At 56.7% G+C, this 26,757-nt stretch overlaps 1 protein-coding gene across 2 annotated transcripts in view; it reads right to left on the reverse strand.

Annotated features, from left to right (window-relative positions):
* Positions 1–1,057: 1,057 nt before the first annotated feature.
* The window catches only part of CPLX1 (complexin 1), a 36,029-nt gene continuing 10,329 nt past the window's right edge, over positions 1,058–26,757 (reverse strand). For both annotated transcript variants that reach the window (XM_073804710.1, XM_033856454.2), the window contains exons 3-4: positions 8,139–8,314; positions 1,058–1,317 (exon numbers count right to left, since the gene is read on the reverse strand). In XM_073804710.1, the coding sequence (XP_073660811.1) occupies positions 1,120–1,317; positions 8,139–8,314 (374 nt within the window). In that variant the 3' untranslated portion in view covers positions 1,058–1,119. The remainder of the gene's footprint in view (positions 1,318–8,138; positions 8,315–26,757) is intronic.

Genomic DNA, 26,757 nt, shown 5'->3' on the forward strand with positions numbered 1-26,757 from the left:
AGAAGACCTCATTTACCTGAGATTCGACATATTGTGATGCAAATTACACAAGGGCAGAGGCCAAGGGGGAGCTGGGAGGTCCGCGGTCATTTCCGTCCAACCGGGCGGGCTCTGCGGCTGGGACGACCCCCTCGAGGGCCTGCAGGGAGCGGGGCCGGCCTTCCGCGCCACACCCTCCGGCCGGTGCACAGCGCTCGGCCCACAGGGCTCTGGGCCTCCTCCCCGGTTCTGGGTGAAGGTGTGGGTGTTCGGAGGGTGAGGGCAGGGTGTCCCCCGAGCAGCCTCGGAGGGTACAGGAGGTGCCAACCAGGGAGGGGAGTGTGCCGGGCTCATTTGGGCTGCTCACGGACGCCGAAGAGCTTGAGCGACAGGGGTGTGTGAAGGACGGGGGTCTGAGAGTGTCCCCCTATCGCTTTCTCTCCCTTCGTGGAGAGGAGAACGGGCCACAGCAGTCCTAAGAAGCAAAGCCTTCCCGAGGAGGGGGCCGGAGGACAGACACAGGTGGACGAAGAAGGGAAGGGGTGCAGATGGGGAGCGGTGGACGGCAGATTCAGCAACCCGGGCGTAGGGCTTGGGGTCCAGGCTGACCCCGGGGGTTGAGCCCCAGGCGCCAGCTGCTCGCCCCTCCCAGCCCCCACCCCGGCCTCACGACCGCGCCCCGTACTATGGCTGTGCTTCCGAGTGTGAGCCCGACAGGCGCCCGCCAACGCAGGGCCGGCCCTTTTGGTGTCCCTGGCCACGGGCCCTGCTGGGTGGGCGGTGAAGGGAGGAGCGAGAAGGGGCTTCCCAGGCTCTGGGGCAGGTCCAATCCACCCGCTGCCGGAGGAGCCCGTGGGCTAGTCCCCGGGGCCTGCAGCCCGGACCGCGGGGGCCGTGGGGGGGCCGGGCGCCCCTCCCTCGGAGGCGGTGGCGATCGCGGTGCGGGGATGGGGTGAGAGGCGGGCGGAGGCTCCCCAGGCTTGAGGGGGCCAGGCAGGCGGATAGACCTAGGGCTATGGCTTGTATTGGCGTTGGGGGGCTGCACTCTGCTCCCGACATCCCTTCAGGCGCCTCCGCGGAGGGCAGGACGGGGGTGGGCGAGGGGGCGGGGCTCCGGGCTCCTGTCCAGCTCCAGGGGCGTTACTTCTTGAATATGTCCTGCAGCGGCCCGGGCAGGTACTTGATGACCGTGTCCAGGATGCTCTCCTCCTCTGCCTCCGGCTCGTCCCCGCAGCCCGGCGGGATGGCCTTCTTGGGCCGCGTCAGGCTGCCCTCCGCGCTGGCCTCCATGGCGGCCTGGGCCTCGGCCTCGCGTTCCTCCTTCTTCTTGATGCCGTACTGCGGGGGACAGGGCGGGCGGGCTCAGGCGGGCAGGTCCCGGCCCCGGGTCCCAGCCCCGGGAGGGGCGCTCTCGGGACCCGGGCGGGCTAGACCCACCCTGCGCTGGCGGGATCGGCCGAGGGGCCTCTGGAGGCAGCACCTGCGGCTGAGAAAGGCGTGTGCGGGAGCGGACGACCACCAAGAGCCCCGGCAGGGGCGGTCCCCACCCCGGAGGCTGCCGGGAGGGGCGGGGGCGACGGCGGGAGCCTGGACGAGGGACCCCGCTGACGGTGGACCCGCGGGAGAGGGAGCCGGGGGGGGGGGGGGAGGACGAAAGTCGCGGGTCTCCGTGGGGGCGGGGCGCTGGCCGTGGCCCCGCCCCACCCTGGCCCCGCCCCCCCGCGGTCCCGCCTTCCGGGGAAGCGGGCGCAGTCCTCAGCCCGCCTTGGGCTGCGGTCCCGGAGCGGAGGGAGCCGGGGCAGAACGCCTGCCCACAGCGGTGGAGAAGCCGGTGTTCTGCGGGTGGCGGGCCCCACGCAGCCCAGATCCTCGGTCCAGCGACATGTGGCCACACCCTCCTGCCTGGCCAAGTACCCCCGGATGCCACCCAGACCCCAGTCCCTGGGGGGTCACTGCATGCTCCGTGTCCGGCGGTCACTTCCAGGTGGATGTCCTGGAACCCCATCTAGGTGTGACCTCAGCAACACCCCTGGGCACTGCTGAGCGCCCCCAATTCTGGTTTCCTGCGTGTGTCTCTGCCCTGAGCCCTCTCCCACATCTCCTCTCATCAGTGGATTGAATGGTGTCCCCCCAAAATTCATGTCACCTGGAACCTCAGAATGTGACCTTATTTGGAAATAGGGTCTTTGCAGATATAATTAGGTAAGAATAGAGATGAGCTCTTCCTGGGCCCTAAATCCAAAGAGAGTTTCCCTGTAAGAGAAAGAAAAGGATGCGCAGAGTAGAAGGTGAAAACGGAGAAAGGGTTCGGAACGACGTTGTCACAAGCCAAGGACACATGCATTGCCGGAAGCCCCCAGAAACCAGAAGAGAGAAGAATTCTCCCCCTCAGGTTTCAGAGGGAGCACAGCCCTGCTGACACCTTGATTTTGGGCTTCTAGCCTCCAGAACTGAGGAAGTAAGTTTCTAGGAGACGAACCCCCCCTCCGCCAGGCCCATCAGCGTCCTCACCAGCCCTCCCGGAAGAACAGCACGGATGCGCGTGCGCCTGCGGCCACGAGACCAGGGAAACACCTCCTGCCTCAGGGCTGCTGGGAACCTGGTGGGACCAAGCTGGCCTGGTGTGTTGGGGGGCAGGTCGCCCATCTGGGGGGCAGAGCTCAGGACCCTCCCAGGCTGGGGAGAGGGGTGCCCCTTGGCCAGGTCTGCGGTCCTGGCTCACACATTAGGGAATGTCTGGGAGCAGAAGCACTGATGAGGTAAAGAGGAAGCACTGGAGAGCATGTGTGGGTGTCAGCGATGGTGGATTATCCGTTACTGACAGGCAGAACCCTCCTGGGGAGCACACAGTGCAGGACTGCTGGCCCTGGGGAGGATCCCCCATGCCCGGCCATCTCTCCTCACCAGCCCCTCCTGGAAGAAGCGGTGGGCTCTGCTTCTGGTGCTTGTGGCAGGTGTGGGTGTGTGTGTGGGGGGGAAGGGCACCCTGGCCCTCCAAGAAGACCCTTCCCTCTGTTTCCAGGTTGGGGGGGTGGGGGCTGGCTGTGTCCCACTCCCCAGCTTACTGAGGGAAACCTCTGCACCCACCTCCTCCCTCGAGGCTGCGGATGGCTTCAGGCATGGCGGAGGCAAGGCCCACGTTCAGCAGAGTCTGAAGAGGGAGGCCATGCTCTCGGCCCACCGGTGACCAGAGCGCAGCCTGGGTCCCCTCAGCCAGAGGCGGCAGGGATGACGGGTCTGTCTACCCTTCTTCAGCAGGGGCTCCAGGCAGCCTGAAGGCCCCTGTGCACCGTGAACAAGAGCCAGGAGCGGGGAGAGGGTCTCCATGCGGGGTGGGGGGCGTAGGGCACCAGAGTATATTCTGAGCAGCGGCACGCTACCCAGAGGGCCTCCCCACTGAGCACCGTCAGGTCAGCTCAGGGTGGAGAGTGCGACAAGCCGACCAGACTGCAGCCACTCGGGTGGACTGGCCCTAGGAGCACAGCCCTCCTCCCGGGTCACCACACCTGCCGCGACCTCCTCACCACGGGGGGCTGTGGTGGCCGAAGCCCACACACACTCACAGCAAAGGTGCACATGCTCAGGGGAACACACGGTGCTGGCGGAACGGGCGGGTGACAGTGGCACACACGTAAGAGCGGGAACATGCGGTATGTGGTCGAGCAGAGGGGCCTCCCTGACTCGGGGTTGGGAAGGGACCTGTGTCAGGTCCTCCCCTCTAGGGTCCAGGAAGGAGACTCCAGGCCCCAACCCAGCTGCTCCAGAGGCTCATTCCGAGGCTAACGCCACTCTGGGCACACCTGAGGGCCACCTTACTCTCTGGGGTGCCGCCAGAGCCTGGCTCTGATGTGGTCTGGCTGCGAGCCTGTTTGGACACCCCCCATCCTCCCCAACCACTGAGACGGCAGGGCCCCACCGCACACCCCGTGGCCGGGAGGGAGCCCAGGGCGGCCGGCACCCTGGGCAATGCGGTACTCCTTACCGGTGGGAATCCGTATGTGCCCACACCTGTTACTCTCAGCACAAACCTGGGATGTGGGGGCCGGACCGACTCGGACCCACCAGCTCGGCGCTGGCTTGAGCGTGGTTGTGGCTCGAGGCTGCGGAACGTGGGCAGCAGGAAGCACCAAACCTGGCAGTGCGTGCGCAAACCAGAAGGTGGGTATGCAAATCAGGAAGAACGTATGCAAATGACGCAGGTGGGCCCGCCTCCTCTCCAACCTGGACCCGCGCAGCTCAGCGCCTGCCGGCGCGTGAGATGGTAAGTCCGGAATGCAGACGAGGTCGCCTGGGGAGCCGGGCGCCCAGACGACGCGTGACCCCGGCCTGGCCCCTCGGCCCCCACCTGATGGAGCCCCCGCTCCGACCCGATGGGGCCCTGTACGGCGCAGCTCGATGGGATCCCGTGCCATGCAGCTCTGCACCCTCTTCTCTGACCAGCCTTGAGGTCTGGGGGTGGGTAGGCAGACACGGCACCAGGAGCCCCGGGGCCAGCGAGGGCCACTGGGGGAGACACACCTGAAGGCCAGGGTTCCCACCTGTGGGGAGCAGGAGGGCAGCAGGGAGCTGCCTAAGCACACCGGGTGGAGAAGGTCTCTGAGGACACGGGTGTCCCGCGGACTTCGCGGGGGCAGGGCCTGGGGGCGTGGGGAGGGGGAGGGGTCGGTGGGCAGGGGCGCCAGGCGCTGAGCTCCCCTCAGAGTCAGGACAGCCGGGGCTAGGGGTGTGCTCTGGCCTGCACCCTGCATCGCCAGGGGGCACCTGGGGCTCCTGGGGCCCCAGCGTCCAGAATGTGGCAGGCCTGTCCTGAGCTGCCTCTGACCCACGAGTGGGGGCAGCTCACCATCGCCCTCTTCCCTGCACACTCCCAGGCCTGGCCCAGTGGCCACCGCCTTGGTTAGCTCTGCAGTCACCCAGGAAAGGCCCCCACCCGGCAGACTCAGCTCTGTGCTGGTCGGGGGGCCCCAGCAGGCGTCTGTGTGCTCCCCAACACACCCCACACCGTCCCTGCAGGCCGCCCTCCAGGAACGGGCCCTGGCGCACTAGTTCCGCCTAAACCCCCGACAGCAGGAGAGGAAACCTGGGCCCAGCCAGTGCGCGGGGCGGGGGCCGCCTCTGACCCCTGCCCTGGCCACTGGACTCGGCGGACACCACCCCGGCCCCTGGGCGGCCCAGATCAGACCCCGGATGTGCGCAGGAAGCAGGCCCGGGCCCGGTGGGATGAGGCCTGCCGCTGCGGCTGGTGGAGCCACGGCGGGTCTGGGCGTTGGCGGGGGCTATAGAAGCAGCCCGGGGCCCGTGCAGGCGGTTCAGAAGCGAAGGCGCTCACCCGCCCAACGCGGGCCCCAGATGGCGGGGTGCTCGTCTGGGGAAGCAGGACCCCTGCCCAGGGGACCCACGGGGCACAGGCTGGAGGGCCCTGGGGCTCTGCCAAGGGGTGCAGCCCTCCATGTGGCCGCCCCGGAAGCTGGGGTCCTGAGGACGGGGAGCACATGATCCATCGCCCGTCCCTGGCTGGGGGTGGGGGTGGGTGAGGGTCACCCTGCCCCCTGGCCTCACATGGAGCCGCAGGACCTCAGCTGCCCTCAGGGCGGGGCACATCCCCACTTCCACTGGGACTCACTCTGTGACCTTTAAGTCCCACTAGATGTCCCAGAGGACGAAGAGGACCCTGGAGCTGATGCCTATCCACTCACTCATCACTCACTCACACACTCACACACTCATTCACTCACTGCTAGCTCAGCATCCCAGCGCAGGTGCAGGCCGGCAAAGCTCCCGTCCTCCCCGTGAGGGCAGGACAACGAACAGCTCACACGTGAAAAGCATGAGCGCCACAGGCGAAGGCAGGTGCAGAGCAAAATGAAACAGGCAAGGAGTGGGGGCGGGGGGAGGAGCCTCAGGGGGCTCCAGAGAGGAGCAGTCAGCCATGCAAAGGCCCTGGGGCAGTGGGAGCCCCGTTGGGGGCGGGGAGAGGTCACCGCACATGTAGGGCTGGGGCCCTGGGAGAAATGGGGGCCACTGGCGGGTGTGGAGAGAGGAGGGACAGAAGGGCCTTTCCTATTAAAGGCAAAACGAGCGGAGTGTGTTATGCACAGAAACCCACACTGTCAGCACCTGCCCCACCCCCACCCGGCTGAGCCGTGGCCCCAACCTACATGCATACCTGAGCTCCTGGACAGTTCCCGAGGCTTGGGGCAGGGCTCACCGGGCAGCTGGCTCACAAGGGGGGAGGCTGGGGAAGCCGTGCCCACAGCGCCACACCCCGTGGGGGCTCCGACCTGGCCACACACTGGGACCTGTTTTGGGGGCTCGAGGGCTGGGATGAATAAGTTCACCCCCCAGGATTCCCCACTAGGTGTCCACCTGGGGCCAAGCCATGGCTGGCAGGCTGGCTGAACAGAGATGGACAGTGGACAGACGGACCTCCCCATCCTTCCCCGCCATCTCTCGGTCTCTGTCCCACCCTCGGGGCTACCCCCCATTACTCCCGTCTCAGAAGATACTCTGCCTGGGCGGCTCTCACTCTGTCTCTGTCTCTCTGTTTCTGTCTGTATCTCTGTCTCTCTATCCTCTGACTCCCCCCAGCCCTGTCCTCCATTTCCCGATGGCTACGCTGATGTCCCCCAGCACAGCCTGAGTGGGGTCTGGCCGTCTCTGCTGTCTGATCCATGGTGCGCACTTCCTGGCTCTTCCGCAAACAGCTCAAAAAGCCTTGAGTCCTCAAGTCAGGACGGCAGCAGGGTTGGTCCTGGGGGTGGGGGGCTCACGAGCTGCCATCCCAGCAAAATCAACTCGAACTTTCTGCAGGTCCCAGGAAAGGTGCCCAGTGACCAGTGGGGGGAACATCACGGTGAGTGGCCCCCATGCCCCCATCAATGTGGGGGACCCCTTGTGGGCTCAGAGACCTGCAGGCGCCCCGCCTGTGCCCCCACCTCAGCTTCTGCATCAGGCTGAGGTGCTGAGACACCAAGTAGGTGGGAGGGTTCTGCGGTCTGAGCCGTCCCGCCCCGAAGCCCGGGCACCTTGGCTGGTCCCCCTAGGGCTGGGGACTGTGGAGATGCCCTCAGGAGGCCCCCACCGCCCCCACCTGGCCCCCTACCCACAGATTTCATGCCCAATGTCTGGGAGCGCTTCCCTCGGGCCCAGAGACGGGCGTGTCGGGGTGAGGGGCCAGGACAGAAGCAAGCGAAGCAGCATCCCCCAAACTGAGCTCCCCACCTGGGCCCCAGGACCCAGTGGCTGGAATCGAGCGCCTTCGACGGAGGGGCCTGGCCTGTGCGGGGCCAAGGGCGGCGGGCGAGCCCCGAGATGGTGTGGACCTCGGGAGGCCACGTGGCTCAGGGATGCCCTGGGCTCCTAGGGAGGGCTCCTGTCCTCCACCTGGCGCCCAGCCCAGCCCACTCCGGACAAGGCCAGAGCTGCTGCCCCACACTTGCCCTCTCCCGGCCTCTCCAGCCCTTCTGACCCAGGCGCTGGATGGGCAACTGAGGCTGGGCGGTGGACATGCCCCTGGGGCACAGCCCACCTGTGGCCTAGCTGCCGACTCAGCCTCATACACCCACCCCTGCTCTGGGCCTCGGTTTCCGCACCTGGAACGATGCTCTCACTGCCCTCACGCACAGGGGAAGGTCGCCCAGATGGTTCTGGAAAAGGTCGTGGCCTCCAACTTGCAGCCAGCCCCCAACCAGACCTCACAGCTCGCAGGTCCGCTCCCCCAACACCCTGCTTGAGGCCCACCCAGGGGTGGTGAGGTGCCTCCCCCGCCCATGACGACCCACCGACCCAGGGCCTGCCTGTGGGCCAGCCCCTGACTGCGCTGCGCTGCCCCCGCCTCCGGGCGGACCCCCGCCGGGTCCTCTGGGGCAGCCCCGGGGTCGGCAACAGGAAGAGCTGGGCTAGGGTTGACCCCGTGTGAGGAGCCCGGGAGCATGGGAGCGGGTCCCTGCCGTCAGGCCCAAGAAGGACTCGGGGCCGCGCAGAGTGAGCCCCGTCCCGGTGAGCCCGTGTGGCAGGCGTGCACCCTGGGGTGCGGTGAACCCGGCGGCCTGTGCCCCTCCCGCCGGACCACCCCAGGGTCTGCTCTAGAGCTGCAGAGGAGGGGGGCGAGGGGGGCGAGGGGGCCCCCGGCGGCAGCACCGCGCCCCTCGCGCGCGCACCTTGTCGCGGATGCCCTGGCGCATGACCTCGCGCTCGGCCTCCATCTTGGCGTACTTGGCCTTGCGCTCCTCCTCCTCCTGCCGCAGCGCTTCCTGCCGCTCCTCCTCCTTCTTGGCGGCGTCAGGGTCCTTCTCCTCGTCGCCCCCGAGCATCTTGCCCATGTCCTTGGTGGCCCCTGGGCACAGGGAGGCGGCAGTCAGGCAGGGCCCGCCCTCTCCCTGCCTGGCTCCCGTCCAGCAGGGCCGCGGCTGCGTGTGCGTGAGCTCCTGGGGTGGAGCGCGTGTGTCTGCCAGTGTCCGAGGGCAGCTGTGCGTGTGTGCGCGCGCGCGTGCGTCCTCTCCGGGCCCGAGTGCAGCAGAGGCTCAGCCTCCCCGACGTGGCAGCGTGGCTGAGTGCACGGCTGTGTGGGCTGAGGCGCCGGGGACAGGCGACAGGCGTCTGGCGGGCTCTCGGTCGCTGTGCAGGGCTGCTGGCGGCTGCATGTGGCAGCCCCAAGGCCATAACTTCTCTGCCTCGCCAGCTGCACTTTCCTCGCGAGCTCCTGACTCACAGGCGACAACACACACCTCCTCGGATGCTCTCTCTGGCTCGGCCCCCGGGACAGAGATGCGTGATTACTGCCTCAGAGCGTGGTCCTGGCCCGCGGTGGCCCCAGCCCCACTGCACCCGGATGCACGGGCGTCATGGGGAGGGGCGCACAGGGGTTAGCGCTGCGGGTCAGCCGACCTCAGCCCCTGCGGCCAGTCCCCCAGAAGCGCCCAGCACATACCCACACATGGCCTACAGGCATGAGGCCAGCGCCCCGTCACCCCTGCACACCCCCTGGGAACCAGCCACGCTCCTGAGTGGACCCCGGGCCAAGTTGCTGCCCTGTTACCGCCGTCCTGTCCCCCGCCTCTCCAGCCACCGGTCTCTGCAGGTCCTGCCTCTGCCCTCTCATCCCGTGATGGTCCCTCCCAAGCGCGGCCCAAGGCTAGCTGAGTCCACGCCTCGGGAACAAGCCGCGAGGTGGGTGTGTGGCTGCTGACACCACCACCCCTCTACGCCCATACCCAGGGGTGCCCCCTTCCCCGCCCTGGCTTCGAGGCCCGGCTCTGTCCTGCCCGCTTCTCTCGGAGTCTCCACTGTGCTGTCCTCAGCGCTGCAGGGACTCCTGTTCTGTTCTGAGGCTGCACAGGTCCGTGCAGCACGGAACCTGGAGAGACTCCCTGCCCTGAGACACCTGCACCAATGACGCATCTGCCCGTTCCTCGGGAGTGACACCCCTGCCCCGTGTGGGCAGAGGGAACCACTTGGTGGGAAGGGGGCAACTTCTGGTTGAGTGCTCTGGGCTGAAAACTAGACCTCCGTCGGGCCGGGCCACGCCTGCACCACGTGGGCCTTCCTAGCTGCTGAAACTACTACAGGGTCGCAGGGTAGTTGCCACCAGTCACTGCAGGGACGGGGAGCCCGCCTGGATGGGGCTCGGCCGATGGCACAGATACAGATGCTAACAGAAAACCAAGAGCCTCGCGTCAGTTTCCACCCACATCTGCAGAATTCTGCAAAGGAGATTTCAAGCCAGTGGCTCAGGGAAACTGGTCATGAGCAGGGCTGCTGACACACTGTCTCATCGCTCCCTGGATGAGGGGCTGGCATCTCCCCACCTCTGGGGCCGCCGTCCCCGGCGGGCGGTGGGGCAAGCAGGGACAAGCCCCAGTCCGCGAGCAGCTGCAACCTTCCCAGCCTCCCTGGCCGGCGGCCCAGCTTCTACGCAAATCCCCCCTTGAACAAGCTCGTTCACACTAAAGTGAGAGTGACCGATAGCTCCTTCTGCCCCCTGGAGAGTACTGGCATCTTAAGGCAGAGGTGGGTGAACCAGTCTCGTCTACATCTCTCTCCCAAGAGGGAAAGTGGGTGGAGGCTGGGGTGGGGGCTGGAGGGGCCTCCCTGCCTGGGTGGTCTGGGGCCCCAGACCTGCTCCTCCAACGTGCTGTGTGGCTCTGGCCCCAGTGGTCCAACAGGCGTTTACTGAGCACCCGCCGTGTGCTGAGCTCTGCACACCAGGAGCCCCACCCCAGACCAGGGGTCTGGCCCTGCCCCCACTGGAGCGCCGGGCTGACCCCCGGAGGCAGAGAGCTACCCCAGCACACGGAGGGGACTCTGGAGGCCGATGGTCTCTCCACGGCCAGGGCGGGGCACCAACGCTCACTCGACCGCGGTGTGGACGCCCGGCACCAAGATGGGCACCGACGCTGCGGGCCCTCCCCCGTGGCCCCGCCCTTCGCCCGACCCCGCCTCCGCACGCGGCCCCCGCACCGTCCCCACGCGGTGCCCAAGGCTGGACCGAGAGCCGCAGCCCAAGCCTCCCGAATCCCAGGCGGGGGTCCCGCAGCCGGCCGTGCCGGCCACGTAGAGGTGTGGGCACAGGGGCCGACCCCACCCCTGCCCTAGCTCTTCTCGGAGCCTCACCTTGCCGTGACTGGTGGGGAGGGGGGCGCCGGGGCAGGGGCGGCGGGTCCCAGCCCCCCTTGACAGTCAAAGCCCCGGGGACGACCTCAGCGCAAGATGAGGTGGCGGCGCCTCTCTAACCCTGGAGCAGGTCCCACACTTGGGTGCGGGTTACGCAGAAACCCAACAGCTAGGGAGAACTTTCTAGAACAGCGTTCGCGGGGTGCCCGCACAGGAGGAGACGGGGTCTGCCCACACACCGGCCTGTGGATGGTGGACAGGAGCTGGCCCAGGCCTGCCCTGGCCTCCGCCTGCCGCAGCTCTGCGCCGTCCCTCAGTCCACGGCCCCCAGGTTCTCCTCCCTCCCTGACGTAATACCCACCCCGACTCTGTAGGAGATGAAGATGCTAAGATTTCTCTGCAGGCCTGCTGGGGGGCGACGTGGAGTGAGGGGCTGCGATGTTCCTACCTCAGGGCCTTCGCACCTGCCGTTCTTCCTTGCGCTGAATTCCCGAACCTCCTCCTACTTGCTCCCGACCCAGGGTCTTTCTAGGCAGGTTTTCCTGGGACTCCGTGTGTGCACTGGTGGCCCCTGTGGTCAAAACCCTTCTCAGCGTTCACCACCTTCGCTGCATCCGATTATGCTGCCTCATACGTGATGGAAACGATGTCTATTTAAACAGTACGTAAATTAAAGCTGACCCCTATAACTTCATTTGGAAATAATTTTAGGTTTACAGAAGAGTCACGCAGGTAGTCCAAGGGCTCCTGAGCGCCAGTGGCCAGCATCACCCCGTGTTGACCCTGGTACGTTCATCAAAGCGAAAATGACCTACACTCTGCCATCGGCCAAACCACAGGCCGTATTCAGACGCCACCACCTTCTCCACTAATGTCCTTTTCTGTTCCAGGATCCACTCCAGGGCACCATGTTGCATTTAGACTAAAGTCAATTTTTTAAAAGAGAAAACTACTTTTTAAACTTGAAATAAAACTATGGGAAAAAATATGAAATTTAATGAAAAGCTAAAAAACACCTAAAGAAAGAAAGATAATTGTCAGGCTTACGGATGGGGAGACTCCGTAATGTAATGTCTGTTCTCCACAAACTGAGTCACAGATCTGTGCAGTCGCACTCAGACTCTCAAGAGCTAGAAAGGGGGGCTTCCCTGGTGGCGCAGTGGTTGAGAATCCGCCTGCCAATGCAGGGGACACGGGTTCGAGCCCTGGTCTGGGAGGATCCCACATGCCGCGGAGCAACTGGGCCCGTGAGCCACAACTACTGAGCCTCCGCGTCTGGAGCCTGTGCTCCGCAACAAGAGGGCCGCAACAGTGAGAGGCCCGCGCACCACGATGAAGAGTGGCCCCCGCTTGCCACAACTGGAGAAAGCCCTCGCACAGAAACGAAGACCCAACACAGCCAAAAATAAATTAAAAAAAAAAAAAAAAAGAGCTAGAAAGGAAATTCTGTGACAATTGGCAAGTGAAGAGTGTTGCATAAAGAAATGCAAAGGCCCCTGGTCAGGAGACACCGCAGAGAGAAACAGAGGAGGTGAGCCTCCTGCCAGGAGGGGCCGCCACGCGTGGGACATAGCATGCAGTTCTGCAGGGGAGGGAGGCAGAGTGACCGAGTGGACAGACTGCCTGTAGACCCACAGACACACAGACACGGGGCTCGGACACGTGGCCAGTGACAGGAAGTGGAGACGAGAGCCATATTTCCCTGGGGTGACTGAGCTCCTTGTGAGAAGCATGAAACTAGACTCTCACGTAACACCACAAATTTTTATTGATTATCAATCTGAATATGACCCCAAAATAAAGCGGGCCCTGCTCACCACAACTAGAGGGGGCCCGCGCACAGCAGCGAAGCCCCAACGCAGCCAAAACTAAGTCAATAAATAAATAAATTTATTAAAAAGAAAAGTAATAAAAAATAAAAACCATTCCATTAGCAATGCTGACAAAAACATAAAAATCTATGACTATATTGTTAATAGATGTGCAAGTCTGTTTTACCTAAGACTATAGAATTGTTGAGAGAAATCTGAAACGACCTAAACAAATAGACAGATACACCATGTTCATGGGCTCAGCACTGCTATGAGATCAGTTTTCCCGAACACTGGATTCGGTGCAATCCCAAACAAAATGCAAATAGGCTTTTTTGAACGAATTTACCGGCTCATTCTAAAGTTTATATGGAAATGGCAAAAGGCCTGGAATAGACAAAACAATTCTGCAAAAGGAGAACAACTCTAGAGGACTTACCCTGCTTGCTTCCAAGGTCTATATAATCCAGACAGTATGGTACTGACAGGAGAAGTGACATGTGGACCCATGGAATGGAATAGACAGTCCAGAAATAGACCCATATATGGTCAAGTGAGTTTTTGACAAAGTTGCAAAGATTATTCAGTGAAGAAAGGATAGCCTTTTCACAAGCGGTACTAAAACAATGAGATATTCCTACGCAAATGCACAAACAAACTCATAAATGTCTTCCCTAACCTCACACCTTATACAAAGCTCAGTAACAGACCTAATGGAAAAGCTAACATTATAAAACTTCTAGAAGAAAGCATAAAAGAAAATCTTGGTGACCTTGACCTAGGCAAAGATTCCTTACACAGCTGACAAAAAGCATGAGCCTTAAAAGAAAAACTGATACATTGGACTTCATCGACAAAAAGCTTCTGTTCTTCAAAAGACACTGTTAAAAGAAAAAAGAAAGAAAAGGCAAGACTGCGAGAATATATTTGCAGACCATACGTCTGATAAACTCATATCCAGAATACATAATGAACTCAAGGACAAGAACACAAACCACCTGATTTTAAAAACAGAAGCTCTGAATAGACGTTTTACCAGAGAAGAGACACAGGTGGCAAGTAAGGACCTGAAAAGACATGCCTGCTCTTACAAAGAGTGATCAACACGCTCGGTCGTTAGGGTGCAAACTGAACTCACAAAGCGGGACCACCAGGCGCCCACACGATGTCTACGATAAGAAAGACCAAGCATGTGCCCGGAAGCTGGGGGGGACCCAGGACCCTCACCCGTGGCCGGCAGGACGGCGGGGGTGTAGCCGCTTGGGACGGCAGTTGGACAGTTTCCTATAATTCAACATGCACATCCACCGCAGTCCCACTCCTCGGCACCTACCCAGAGAAATGGAGACGCAGTGGGAACGGCATGTGCAGCCCAATCTGTAACAGCCCCCAAAGAGAGGCCCCTCAACGCCCGTCAGGAGGTGAACGGACACACGAAGGCTGGTCCGTCCACCCGAGGGCACTGATGCTCTCGGCAGTGTGGAGGAATCTCAAAGCCTTTACGCTGAGTGAAAAAAGCCAGGCACAAATTCTATGACTTCACTTATGTCAACAGAAGTGCAAATCCAGGTATGGTGACCGCAAACACGTCAGGGTTGCCTGGGCCCCAGGGCAGGTGGGGGGCTGCGGGTTGCCAAGGGGCCGTGCAACAGTCAGAACCCAGGGAAACGCACTTTACCCAGGCAGTGCTCGCCCGGCGTCAATCACATCACACCCAAACTGATCTAAAGCCCTAACAAACGAGCAATGAGACGTGTGATACAGGCCGTCTTCCCCAGTCATCACCCGGCCGTCTTCCCCGGTCGTCACCCGGCCAGATCCAAGTAATGAAAAGATGACCAAACCCATAACTTTACAAGTTTGAGTTTTAGAAACATGTCCCTGATTAAGCCTTAAGTTGAAGGGGAAATAAAACTGAAATTGTAAAAACTCTAGAAAGCAAAGAAAAATAAGCACTTTCTGTCTAAACTGGGATCCATGTGGCTAAACTGGGATCCACGGCTAAGCTGGGATCCGCGGCTAAGCTGGGATCCGCGGCTAAAACTGTTTCTGGAGGAAAAGTTATAGCCTTTAATTTTAAAGAAGAAAAAGAGAAAGTTTAGGAACTTCATTATTACCTTTAAAAAATTGTTTTGGAGGGTCTACTGAATTTCATAAGGAGAAAAATTAAGGGGTATTACACTATAAAAGGAGATATCAAATTCTCTCTCCGCACCCACCTCTTTTGCCGGTGACATGACCATATACCTAAAAAACTCATGGCACTCCAGTGAAAACCAACCAGAACCAATGATGGAATGTGGCAGAATGACTAAGTGCAATATTTATAGATAAATAATTGTTAAAATTTGCCTCATACTATCAATAACAAGCTAGAAACATAAATGAAAACAATGGTCCATTTACGATAATTATAAATGTAGAAAATCGGAATACGTTTAACAAAGAGACCTATGGCACCTGCACGTAGAAAATATCTCCTTAAATGTGACAGCTTTGCACAGACTCTTGAGCTTCCTGACGGGCTGGCTCAGTGTCATGAAGATGCCAGTCCCTCCAAAGTTAATATACGATTGTACACAACCTGGGTTACGCTTCCAACGGAAACTCCAATGAGTCTTTCTTTTTTCTTTTTTGGGGGTTTAGATAAAGTTAGGGTTCACGTGGCAGAATAAATGTCAGAGGAGATCTGATCCAGGTGCCTTACGGATGGGAAATGGCATCCCTGCTGTGGGTCCTGGAAACACCTGGAGTAACAGTGAGAAGGTCATTGACTGGAGATGTTGTTTCTTTTAAATTTTTTTTAAAAAATTATTTTATTTATTTATTTTTGGCTGTGTTGGGTCTTCGCTGTTGTGCACAGGCTTTCTCTAGTTGCGGCGAGCGGGAGCTACTCTTTGTTGTGGTGCGTGGGCTTCTCATTGCGGTGGCTTCTCTTGTTGAGGAGCACGGGCTCTAGGTGTGTGGGCTTCAGTAGTTGTGGCACATGGGCTCAGTAGTTGTGGCCCGCGGGCTCTAGAGCACAGGCTCAGTAGCTGTGGCACATGGGCTTAGCTGCTCCACGGCATGTGGGATCTTCCCAGACCAGGGCTTGAACCCGTGTCCTGTGCACTGGCAGGTGGATTCTTAACCACTGCGCCACCGGGGAAGCCCTGGAGATGTTTTAAATGCGACCATGTCTATTGCTGGGGAACCCAGGAAGGTGCCCCCGGAGTCTGGCGGGGGTGTGCTCCCAGTGGGTTGGGCCGCAGTCACACTCAAGCGCATTCAGAATCCACTCACCCACCCACCCTGCCGGCCCCTCCCTACATCCATCCCAATGAACCACACCCGTCCCTGGAGGAGCCGGTGCTGAGGCCGCTGACTTGGCCTGTTTGTTTCGGTTGCAGCCCCTGCAAATGGCTGGAGACGAGCTGACCTCTAGGGCACAGGGCCACGCGGCCACGATGCCCCCGTGTCAGGGAGTCCCAGGCGGCCGCGGGCGGGGGGCTCCACCATGCGCTACGAGGGCCAAGTGCAGACAAGGAGAAAAAAACCCTGTGTACGTTTTTATGATTATCTAAAGACAGAAAACAGATTGGCAGGTTACAAACCAGGGTCATGCCAAACCTAGATCCTAAAAACCACAGCCCGTGTTGTTTTCAGACTCATGGAACGTTCACAAAGAGCAATCGAATGTTCGTCCACAGCCTGAAGAGGCTCCCCTCACAGTCATCATCATGGCCATCACTTAAAACCCAAACAAACCAAAACCAACCCAGGGAACAAGTGTCGGCCAGGATGTGGAGAAACTGGAGGCCTGTGCACTGCTGGTGGGAACTTAAAATGGTGCAGCTGCGTGGAAAGCAGTATGGAGGTTCCTCAAAAAATTAAATATAGAATTACTATAGGATCCAGCAAATCCACTTTTGGGTATAAACGCAAAAGAACTGAAAGCAGGAACACTGAGAGAATTGAAAGGAGATGTATGTACCCCGTGCTCACAGCAGCAGCATCACAATAACCCAAATGCCCACCGACAGATGACGGATAAACAAAGTGTGGTCCATCCATACGATGGAATACCATGCAGCCTTTAAAAGGAACGCAATTCTGACACACGCTACAGTGCGGGTGAACTTTAAAAATATCATGCGAAATGGAACAAGCCAGACACAGAAGGACAAATACTGTACGATTCCACTTACATGAGGTCCCTAAAGTAGGCAAAATCAGAGAGACAGAAAGTAGATGGTGGGAGCCGGCGGGGGGTCAGTGCTTCACGGGGACAGAGCCTCAGTTTGCGAAGATTGAAAAGTTCTGGAAACGGATGTTGACGGCTGCACAGCAACGTGAATGTACTTAATGCCACTGAACTGTGCACTTAAGAATAGTTAAGGGGCTTCCCTGGTGGCGCAGTGGTTAAGAATCCGCCTGCCAGTGCAGGGGACAGGGGTTCCAGCCCTGGTCCGGGAAGATCCCACATGCCGTGGAGCAACTAAGCCCGTGCGCCACGACTACCGAGCCTGCGCTCTAGAGCCCATGCTCTGCAACAAGAGAAGCCACCACAATGAGAAGCCCGCGCATGGCAACGAAGAGTCGCCCCTGCTCGCCGCAACTAGAGAAAGCCCGCGCGCAGCAACGAAGCCCAATGCAGCCCCACTCCCCCCAAAAATAGTTAAAATAGTTAAAACGGCAAGTTTTATGTCACGTACGTTTTATCCCAATAAGAAAAGAGAAAATTTAAATCAATTTATAATCCCATGTCTCAAAAAAACATGTCAGGCTGCAGAGACAACCTCAACATGTTTTCAAAGTAGGAATGAGACCGAGTGTCTGATGGCGTCAGGAAAGCAGACAGCACGACAAACAGGGAAACTGGGAACAAAAGCCCTCCTCCCAACCCTACAGACGTGAAGTTTCTCTTATGCGTTAGAAAACACGAGTGAAACTACAGTCGCTGCATTTCTGGGAGCTTGAGTACCATGCGATGCAAGATCTAATGAGATCTTCAAGGCAGCCAGCCTGCAAAACCCCTGGGGCCCGGGCCTCACACCTGGGCTCCGGCCTGTTGCGGGGGGGGGGGGGGGGGGGGGGGGGGGGGGGGGGGGCGGGGGGCAGGGCGAGGCGAGCTCAGCCGACAGCAAGGGCACCGCCCCAAAGAGGTGGAGCTTCAAACTCCGTGGACGTGGACAGGCACCTGCTCGGGTCGAGGGGACGGAAAAGGGCACAAAGATATGCGAATTCAGGAGAAAGTGAGGGAGAAACAGCTGCATTAGACGTTAGATGTTAGAATGATCAAGTAACATCTTTACACTCTATCCATACACTTGAAAACCTGCGTGAAGTAGATTTTCTAAAATATGTTGTCGAAAACTCAGAACTATGCCTAAGAATTCACAGATGCATTCTTTCAAACAGTCAAGAAACAGATAATTCTTACGATATTTAGAATGTTCTTGGAAGGGAGGAAAAGAAGGAAATCCTCCCGGTTATTTCTGTGAAATCAGCACAGAAGATGCCAACACTCGGCTGGGCGGGCCAGGCTCCCACGGAAACAGCAGTGCCAAACGCTAAGCCAGAGGTGGGACTGGAGGTTGGCATTTCTTACAGAATTCTACAGAAAAGGTTCATTTTAGGGATGCAAAGGTGGCCCGATCAGAAAGCAGTTATGTGCCGACGCTGCTGGGGGCCCCCAGCCCGCCTGGTGCGGCAGGGACCGTGTGCCTGTTCCCAGCCCCCGCCCAGGGTCCCGCACGGCCTCTCCCTTCCTCTCCTGTGGAGGGTGTTGAGCTGAGGGGGCCGCCCCGCAGGCACGAGGGCAGGGGCTGAAGCTCTAGCTGTCCCCGGCCCGCCTGGAAACCGGCCTCAGGCCGTGGTCCACACACTTGACCATCCCAACGGCAGGCGTCCTCGGTAACACAACCCATCTTAAAGCCGCTTAATGGAGGCGTAGCGGCCGTGGTATAAATCACGCAATTAGACAAACGTGCACATCCATGAAGCCACCACCGCGGTCAGGACACTGGGCACATCCGTCCCCCCGCGGTTCCTGGTGGCCCCGTGTAATTCCTCCCACCAAACCACGTGCAGACGACCGCTGACCTCCTTTCTGTGCCTGCAGGTCACTCCCCAGAATCTTATATAGACACAGTCACAGCACAGGCGGCCATCGCGGGACGGGGCTGGCTGTTCACCGAGGTGGTGCTTTGCTGAGTGCCCGCCGTTCCTTCCCCTTCAGGGCCGAGAGGGTGGGCACCGAGGGTGTGTCCGGTCACCGGTAACGGACGCAGGGTTGCTTCCAGTTTGGTCTTTGTGGATAAGGCCGCGCAGACAGTCTTGTGTGTGTGCCTGCCTCATTTGTCGTGCGGGGATACCCACGAGTGGGCACCGAGTCGTGTGGCAAACCGAGGTTCCACTTTTCAGGAACTGCCAACTGTTTTCCAAAGTCGTTGTGCCGTTTTAAACTCCCACCAGCGTGTACGGGGCCCCATTGCTCCGCGTTCCCGCCAGCACGTGCTCCTAGGTGCCCCTGAAGTTCTAACCGCCACGGCGGGTGCGAGGCAGCCGCTGCCTTTCTCTCCTAACAGGGACGTGAAGCGTCTTTTTATGTGCTTAGTAGCTATTTTTATATCTTTTTTGACAGAATCCCTATTCAAATCGTTTGCACACTTTCAAAAATGCACTTTTTATTTTAGAACAATCTTAGATTTACAGAAAAATTATGAAGAGAGGCAGTACAGAGAGTTCCCACGTGCCCCGCAGACACGTAACGTTAGAGTAGCGCAACTGTCACAGTCGAGGAGCCCACGTCAAGAACGTTGTTACTAACCGATTTCCACAGTGTCTGCCTGCGGTTCCCTCTCTGTTCCGGGATCCCATCCAGGGACCGTATACATCAGTCGTCACATCTCCTTAGGCGCCTCTGGGCTGCGACAATTTCTCAGACTTTCCTTGTTTGATGACCTGGCCAGCTTTGACGAGCGCTTTGCGGGAATTTTGTTTGTCTCTCAATTAGGATTTGTCTGATGTTTTTCTCTTGATTAGACTGGGTGATGGGTTTGGGGAGGAGGACCCCAGGGGAGGCAGTGCCCTTCCCATCCCTTCCCATCCCATCTAGGTCATGCTCTCATTGTGACCTGCCACCTCGATCTCCCAATTTGAGCTGAGGGCTATGGTCCACCTCCTTGAGCTTCTGCCCATTTCTTTCTTTCTTTTTTTTTTCTTTAAAGTCATGTGCATGAGATATATATATATATATATATATTTAATAGATTTTATTTATTTATTTATTGGCTGCATTGGGTCTTTGTTGCTGCACGTGGGCTTCCTCTAGCTGCAGTCAGCAGGGGCTACCCTTCGTTGCGGTGCATGGGCTTCTCATTGCGGTGGCTTCTCTCGTTGCAGAGCACGGGCTCTAGGTGCGCAGGCTTCAGTAGTTGTGGCATGCGGGCTCAGTAGTTGTGGCTCGAGGGCTCTAGAGCACAGGCTCAGTAGTTGTGGCGCACGGGCTTAGTTGCTCCGTGGCATGTGGGATCTTCCCGGACTGGGGCTTGAACCCGTGTCCCCCACATTGGCAGGCGGATTGTTAACCACTGCACCACTAGGGAAGCCCCTTCTGCCCATTTCTTGATTGGGTTGTTGATCTTATTATTGAATGGTAATTGGTATTCTGGATACAAGTCCAATTTTATTAATCTTCTTAACTAACTTTGTTCATCCCCACCCCCATTTCATTAATTTCTATTTTGATCTTTATTTCCTTTCTTCTACTTATTTTGGGTTTTGTTTGATTTTCTTTTCCTAGTTTCAGATGTTAGAAGTTGAAGTTAAGGGACTTTCCTGGTGGTCCAGTGGCTGGGACTCCGCACTCCTAGGGCAGGGGGCCTGGGTTCAATCCTTGGTCGGGGAACTAGATCCCACACGCCACAACTAAGACCCGACACAGCCAAATAAAATATAAATAAATAAATATTTTTAAAAAAATAAGTTGAAGTTAATCATTTGAGACTTTTCTTCATTTCTATTGAGGTGTTTAGTGATATAAATTTCCCTCTAAACATGACTTTTCTGAATCCCACAAATTAGTTTTTAAATTTCCATTCAGTTTACAATAATTTCTAATTTCCGTCTTAATCCCTTCTTGGCCCCATGGGTTGTTTAGTTTCCAAATATTGGGGGGATTTCCCAGATATCTTTCTGTTGTGTACTTCTTGTTTCGTCCCAGTGTGGACAGAAAACACATTCTGCATGGCTGGAATCATCTATGTTTATTGAGACTGGTTTTGTGGCCAAGAAGAAGGTCTATGTGGGTAAGTGCTCTGTGAGTGTCATCTGAAGTGTCTGCAAGAAGAAGGTCTATCTGGGTGGATGCTCTGTGAGCTGTGAGTGTCATCTGAAGTGTCTGCAAGAAGAAGGTCTATCTGGGTGGATGCTCTGTGAGCTGTGAGTGTCATCTGAAGTGTCTGTAGAGTCAGTCGGCCAGGCCGGTTGGCAGTGTGCTCAGGTCTGTGCGTCCTGAGTGTCGCCCCCCGAACCTGCAGGTTGTCTGTTTCTCTTCTAAGTTCTGCCGGTTTTGCCTCACACGTCTTGAAGCTCAGTTATTACTCGTAGAAATGGTCGGGACTGTGGTGTCCTCTTGATTAACGGCTCCTTTCTCACTGGGATAGGGCCGTCTTCACCCTCGGTCACAACCTTTGCTCTGAAATCTCTGTCTGACACTGATGTGGCCCCTCCAGGCTTCTTTTGATTAATATTAACATGGCTTCTCTTTTTCCATCTTTTTATTTTTCCCTTATTTGTGTCTTCATATTTCAGGTGGGTTTCTTATAGGCCTCATAAAGTTGGGTCTTGATTTTCTACCCAATCCAACATCTCCGCCTTTTACGAGAAGGCTCCCAAGAGGAAGCGCAGAAGAAGCCACGGATCACCAGGCATCCCTGAGAATAAGAAGAAGGGACGACCTCGGTTGTGGGGAAAATTATCCTGACTAAACATGGCTCTGCTCCCACCTAACAAAGCTTAAAGACAAGAAAGGAAAGAATCAAACTGTCTCTAAATAAGCTGATCGCATACTGAGCAAAGTGCGTATATTTAGGAAAACAGAAATGCCAGCAGCGACCGGGTGAACGAACTCACAATGTGTGGCGTCCAGTGCAAATGTTCCAGGCGCGCAGAGAAGCGGGAAACACAGCGTAACGAGGAAGGACCGACAGCGCTGACTACATACACACGGACGGCCAGAGTATCTAGAACCTCACAGAGTTAAGTGGCAAACGGCAAGCGTGGAACGGTAAATAACAGAACATTCACCTAAAACGTAGAAATCATAATAATGGCAAATACTGGGTGTTCAAAAATTTTGCTGAGTGGATGAACGATGCTAAATCACACTGTTATCCCCAAAATGTAATTAAAAATGAGATCAACTTTCTCCACCCAATCGGCAACAGTTTGACAAAACCCATGTTGGGGAGCGTGTGTGTGATCTGCACGATGGAGCCTGGCCGCGGCATATTTTAGCGAGATCTACTTAGAGGGCAGTTTGGGAACGTGTGGCAGAAGATTAGCCGTGCACATCCTTCTGCCGTATTGTATTCATGTCAACAAAGACATCGCATGCTATTAATACCATGTATAAAATAGATAACTAATGAGGACCTACTGTATAGCTCAGCGAACTCTACTCAGTGCTCTGCGGTGACCTAAATGGGAAGGAAATCCAAAAAAGAGGGGATAAGGACTTCCCTGCTGGCGCAGTGACTAAGAATCCGCCTGCCAGCAGGGGACATGGGTTCGATCCCTGGTCCGGGAAGATCCTACACTCTGCGGAGCAGCTAAGCCCGTGCGCCACAACTACTGACCCTGTGCGCCACAACTACTGAAGTCCACGCGCCTAGAGCCTGTGCTCCACAACAAGAGAAGCCACCGCAACGAGAAGCCCACGCACCGCAAGGAAGAGTAGCCCCCTCTCGCCACAACTAGAGAAAGCCCGCGCGCAGCAACAAAGACCCAACACAGCCAAAAATAAAGAAATAAAATAAAGAAATTTTTTTAAAAAGAGGGGATATATGTATACGTATGGCTGATTCACTTTGCTGTACGGCAGAAACTAATGCAACACTGTAAAGCAACTACACTCCAATAAAAATTAATTAAAAAAACCCAAAACACGAGGATATCGTGGTTTCCTGAAGGCCACCCTCCGCGGCCACAGCACTGCCGCCTGAGCACAAGGACACGCCTGAAAGACAAGGCTCCTGCTTGACTTCTGTCCCATGCGCCACCTCTTGAGGCCTCACGTTTACTGTTTATGGACCTGGGTTTTGTTTATCTGTTTCCGACACTAGAATGTATGCTTCATCAGATGGAGACTCTCCGTCTGTGTGTCTCGCTTATGGTTAAGAACTCAATAAATATATATTGATTGACAGGATGTAAGTGCAGGAATGCCCAGTGCAACACTGTTTATGAGTGTAAACAGGCTGGATGTGTGATGCACAACATTCGGTACTGGTTAAGTCAATGGTCGTGAATTCATTCAAGGGCAATGACAGGCATCTTAATACCAGATGTCCCGATGTCAGGCATCCTAACACCAGGCGTTCCAATGGCAGGCGTCCTAACCCCAGGCGCCCTAACCCCAGGCATCCTAATAATACCAGACATCCTAACTCCAGGCATCCCAACACTAGACGCTGCAATACTACTTACCCTAATACCGAGCATCCTAACCAGGTGTCCTAGTACCAGATGCCGTAATACCACTTGTCCTAATGTCGCCGTACCTCGTTTTTCTGTGATCTGCTTTGTGGTCCTTTACAGATACTGTGTTTTTCACAGACTGAAGGTCTGTGGCAACCCCGCGTCAAGCAGGACTGTTGGCGCCATGTTTTCGATAGCATGTACTCACTTCATGTCTCTTGTCACATTCTGGTAATTCTCACAATGTTTCACACCCTCTACCAGCGAAAAAGATCATGACTCACTGAAGGCTCAGATGACGGTTAGCATTTTTTAGCAGTAAAATTTTTTAATCAAGATATGTACACTTGATGTATCTTGTTTTAGATATAATGCTATTGCACACTCAACAGACGACACTGTAGTGTAAACACATCTTTTATTTGTACTGGGAGACCAAAACATTCCCACGGCTCACTTTACTGCGACACTCTTTATCGCGGTGGTCTGCCACCAAACCCGCAATATCTCTGAGGTCTGCCTGCACTGGTCTTCTCGACACCCGGCGGGCTCACTCCAGCTAACCCTGTGCTCCATGTCCTAATTCCAGGAGGTCTAACAGCTGATGGTACCGAGTTCTAGTGAAACATGCTGGATCGAACGCACGTGCTTATCTAAACCGCTTTCCACAACCCCACTAAAACTGGAGCGAGGAAATGTGAAAGTATAATTCCACGAGGACAAACAGACAGGAGAGGAGACAACAAGGTGGCCGAGGTATTCAATTTGGGGAAATGGAGAGCAGACGTGCAGGGGGCACCCAAGCAAGAACAGGGGGAGAGACCGCTGCACAGCTCACGTGCAGGCAGAACCCAGGCTGACTCTGGTATCAGAGGCGCTAGGTCCTGGGGGAGGGGCTGAGGTCTGCACGAGGGGCACCTGCGCCCCACGCCCTGGGGACCCACCACCCAAGCGGCAAGGGGGAATCAAAAACCCGTTTCGCTGGAGAAACTGAACCAGAGCCCCTCCAGGCTCAGACCAGTCTCAGGCACTGTGGGGGCAGAGGTGACGCATCCACCTACAGACAGGGGTCAAGGGGCTCTCTGTTTCCCGAAACTGGGGACCTCGCCAAGCCCCCACCCACTGCCCTGCTCACGAAACCCACCATCCAGCCACGCAGAATCTGTTTCTGGAGAAATGGAGCCACGCCTCCCAACAAGACCGAAAGATGCTACCATCTGGGGCTCTCCAAACATAAAAGCCAGCTTCCCACATGTTTCTCCCACAGGTAAGCCAGAAGTCCCCCACAGCATGCAGGACTTCAGCCAGGCTTTCAGAACTCACCCGGAGAGCCCCCAGCATGAAGGCGGCACCCAGCCAGGCAAGGGTGCTCAGAGGAGACAGTACAAGGGCCAGGGGAACCCTTGAAAGGGAGGGCGTTCAGAATGCATGGAAGAGATTTTGGAAGTTAAAAATGTAAATGCAGAAATGAAAAGTTCAGTTGAAGAGTTAGAAAATGAAATGAAGGAAATATCCCAGGAAGTAGAACAAAAGATAAGGAGATGAACAACGGGAAAGAAAACAGAAGGAAACAGAGAATCAGAGCAGAGCGGCCCAGAGCTGAGAGGGCCAGGTGAGGGCTCAGCAAGGAGGCAGCCAGAGCCCTGTCCCCGGGCCGAGGAAGTGCACCCGCAGGGGGTGAAAGAAGACCCACAGCAAGGTCCTGAGAGTTTGAAATTTCAAAATGCCAAGTCAAAGAGGAAACTGTAAAAGCCTCCAGAGAGAAAAGCAAACTGGTCATGTAGAAAGTACTGGAAGTGAGAGCAGCATGTGACTTAATAGCAACTTTAGAACCTGCAAGACAACTGAAAAAAGGCTTCAAAATTCCAAGGAGGAAGTCTTTAAAATCTACAACTTTATACCCAGCCCAACTGGCAGCTATGCCCCAAGGCAGAATAGACTCCATGGCCCTCCTGCGCACCCTCTGTTGGAAAGTTCCCAAAGGCCCGGCAGGAGAGGAGAGAGGAGAGGGGCCTCGTCCGTCAGGCGGGACAGCGCACAGTGCTGATGGGGTGGAATGTGCCCGAGTCCAGATGCGTTAACTCAGGGCAAACCACAGGTTCAGGAGCAAAGAGCGTCGTCAAGGCGCCTGTTGCCGAGGGGACATGGGGGGAGGGGCAGGAGGTCTGTCCCAGCTCAGGGCCCCCACCCATTCCAGGAGACCAGCGGAGTGTCTGAGATGATCCACGAGCGCATTACTGAGGAACAGCGGGGACGCGTCCACAAGGACCGCTCCTTGCTGGTACTTTCCGTTCCAACGGGCTCCTTGGGTCTGGATTCGAGTTATACCTGCAGCCCCACCTCTGCCAGGAGGATGGGAGGAAGGTGGGCAAATATTTACAAACTGTTCCTGGAACTTGGAGTTAAGTCTGTACTGATTCTGTAGCTCATCACCCAAAGGGCGAGTTTCGTCTAAACCTGTCTACACAGCAGACAGAAACCTCCCTGAAACACGCACTGTTCAAAGGGCTGCTGTCAGGAAATGACGCTGTCCCGCGTTTTCTGTCTAAAGCTGTTTTAAGCCACAGTCACCGTGGCAGGCTGATCCTCGGCCCCCAGCTTTGGCACAGCCAGCTGAGCCCCGAGCTAGTTCTAATAAATGGACAGCGTAAAGAACTTTGCAGAGTCTTTTAAAATTAGAAACAGGTCTGAAGGCATTTCTCCTGGAAAAAAATAATATTATTTCACATAAGTAATGAGTGATTCTAGCAGATGAGTTTGAAAGCAACGTGGTGTCTCAATTTTCCATATCACTTCTTTATGTTTTCTGTATTATTGCAATTCCTTACAATGAACATTTATTAGTTTCATGGTAGGAAAAAAAACCCACTTTCATGTTAAAAAATAAACGTGGATAAATACCTCATCAAATTGAATGCAAAGATAAAAATATGTTTATGGGGGCTTCCCTGGTGGCGCAGTGGTTGAGAGTCCGCCTGCCGATGCAGGGGACGCGGGTTCGTGCCCCGGTCCGGGAAGATCCCACGTGCCGCGGGGCGGCTGGGCCCGTGAGCCATGGCCGCTGAGCCTGCGCGTCCGGAGCCTGTGCTCCGCAATGGGCGAGGCCACAACAGTGAGAGGCCCGCGAACCGCAAAAAAAAAAAAAAAAAAAAAAAAAGTTTATGTATTAAGAAAACATCAACGGTAATACCAAGCCTCCAGACCGGAATCACAAAGAACAGAGGCGGGTGTGGGTGAAGGCCGGACAGAGGAGCTCACAGAACCGCCGGAAGGACTTGGCGAGAGCTCGAAACACACAGCGTCGCCCGTGACGGCAACAATTAGAGCTTGAATAATGTTTTCAAAGGGCGTGCGGGTTCCAAAACACTGCAGAAGGTTTTTAAAAAGAAAATTTAGTCCAATGTATTAAGATTAAATAAGTGAAATAGCAAGGAAGCATTTAAAAAAGGTGAAAGTCAAGGTGACACAAGTTAGATCAGATGTTAATTGTGATGATACACATTCAACAGTTAATGTTCTTGCAAAGCGAAGCCCCTCAAAGACGCCCCCCCTGCTGCCCTGTGGAGGTGCTTGGCCTGAGGGGCCTGTGGCCGGGGTCCGCGGGCACCGCCTGCCTGGCCTGCGTCGGAGTCTCCTCGACACCCCGGGCCAAGGAGTAGACCAGCGTCCAAGG

This window comes from Tursiops truncatus, chromosome 5, assembly GCF_011762595.2.
Source record: "Tursiops truncatus isolate mTurTru1 chromosome 5, mTurTru1.mat.Y, whole genome shotgun sequence".
NCBI classification, from domain to species: domain Eukaryota; kingdom Metazoa; phylum Chordata; class Mammalia; order Artiodactyla; family Delphinidae; genus Tursiops; species Tursiops truncatus.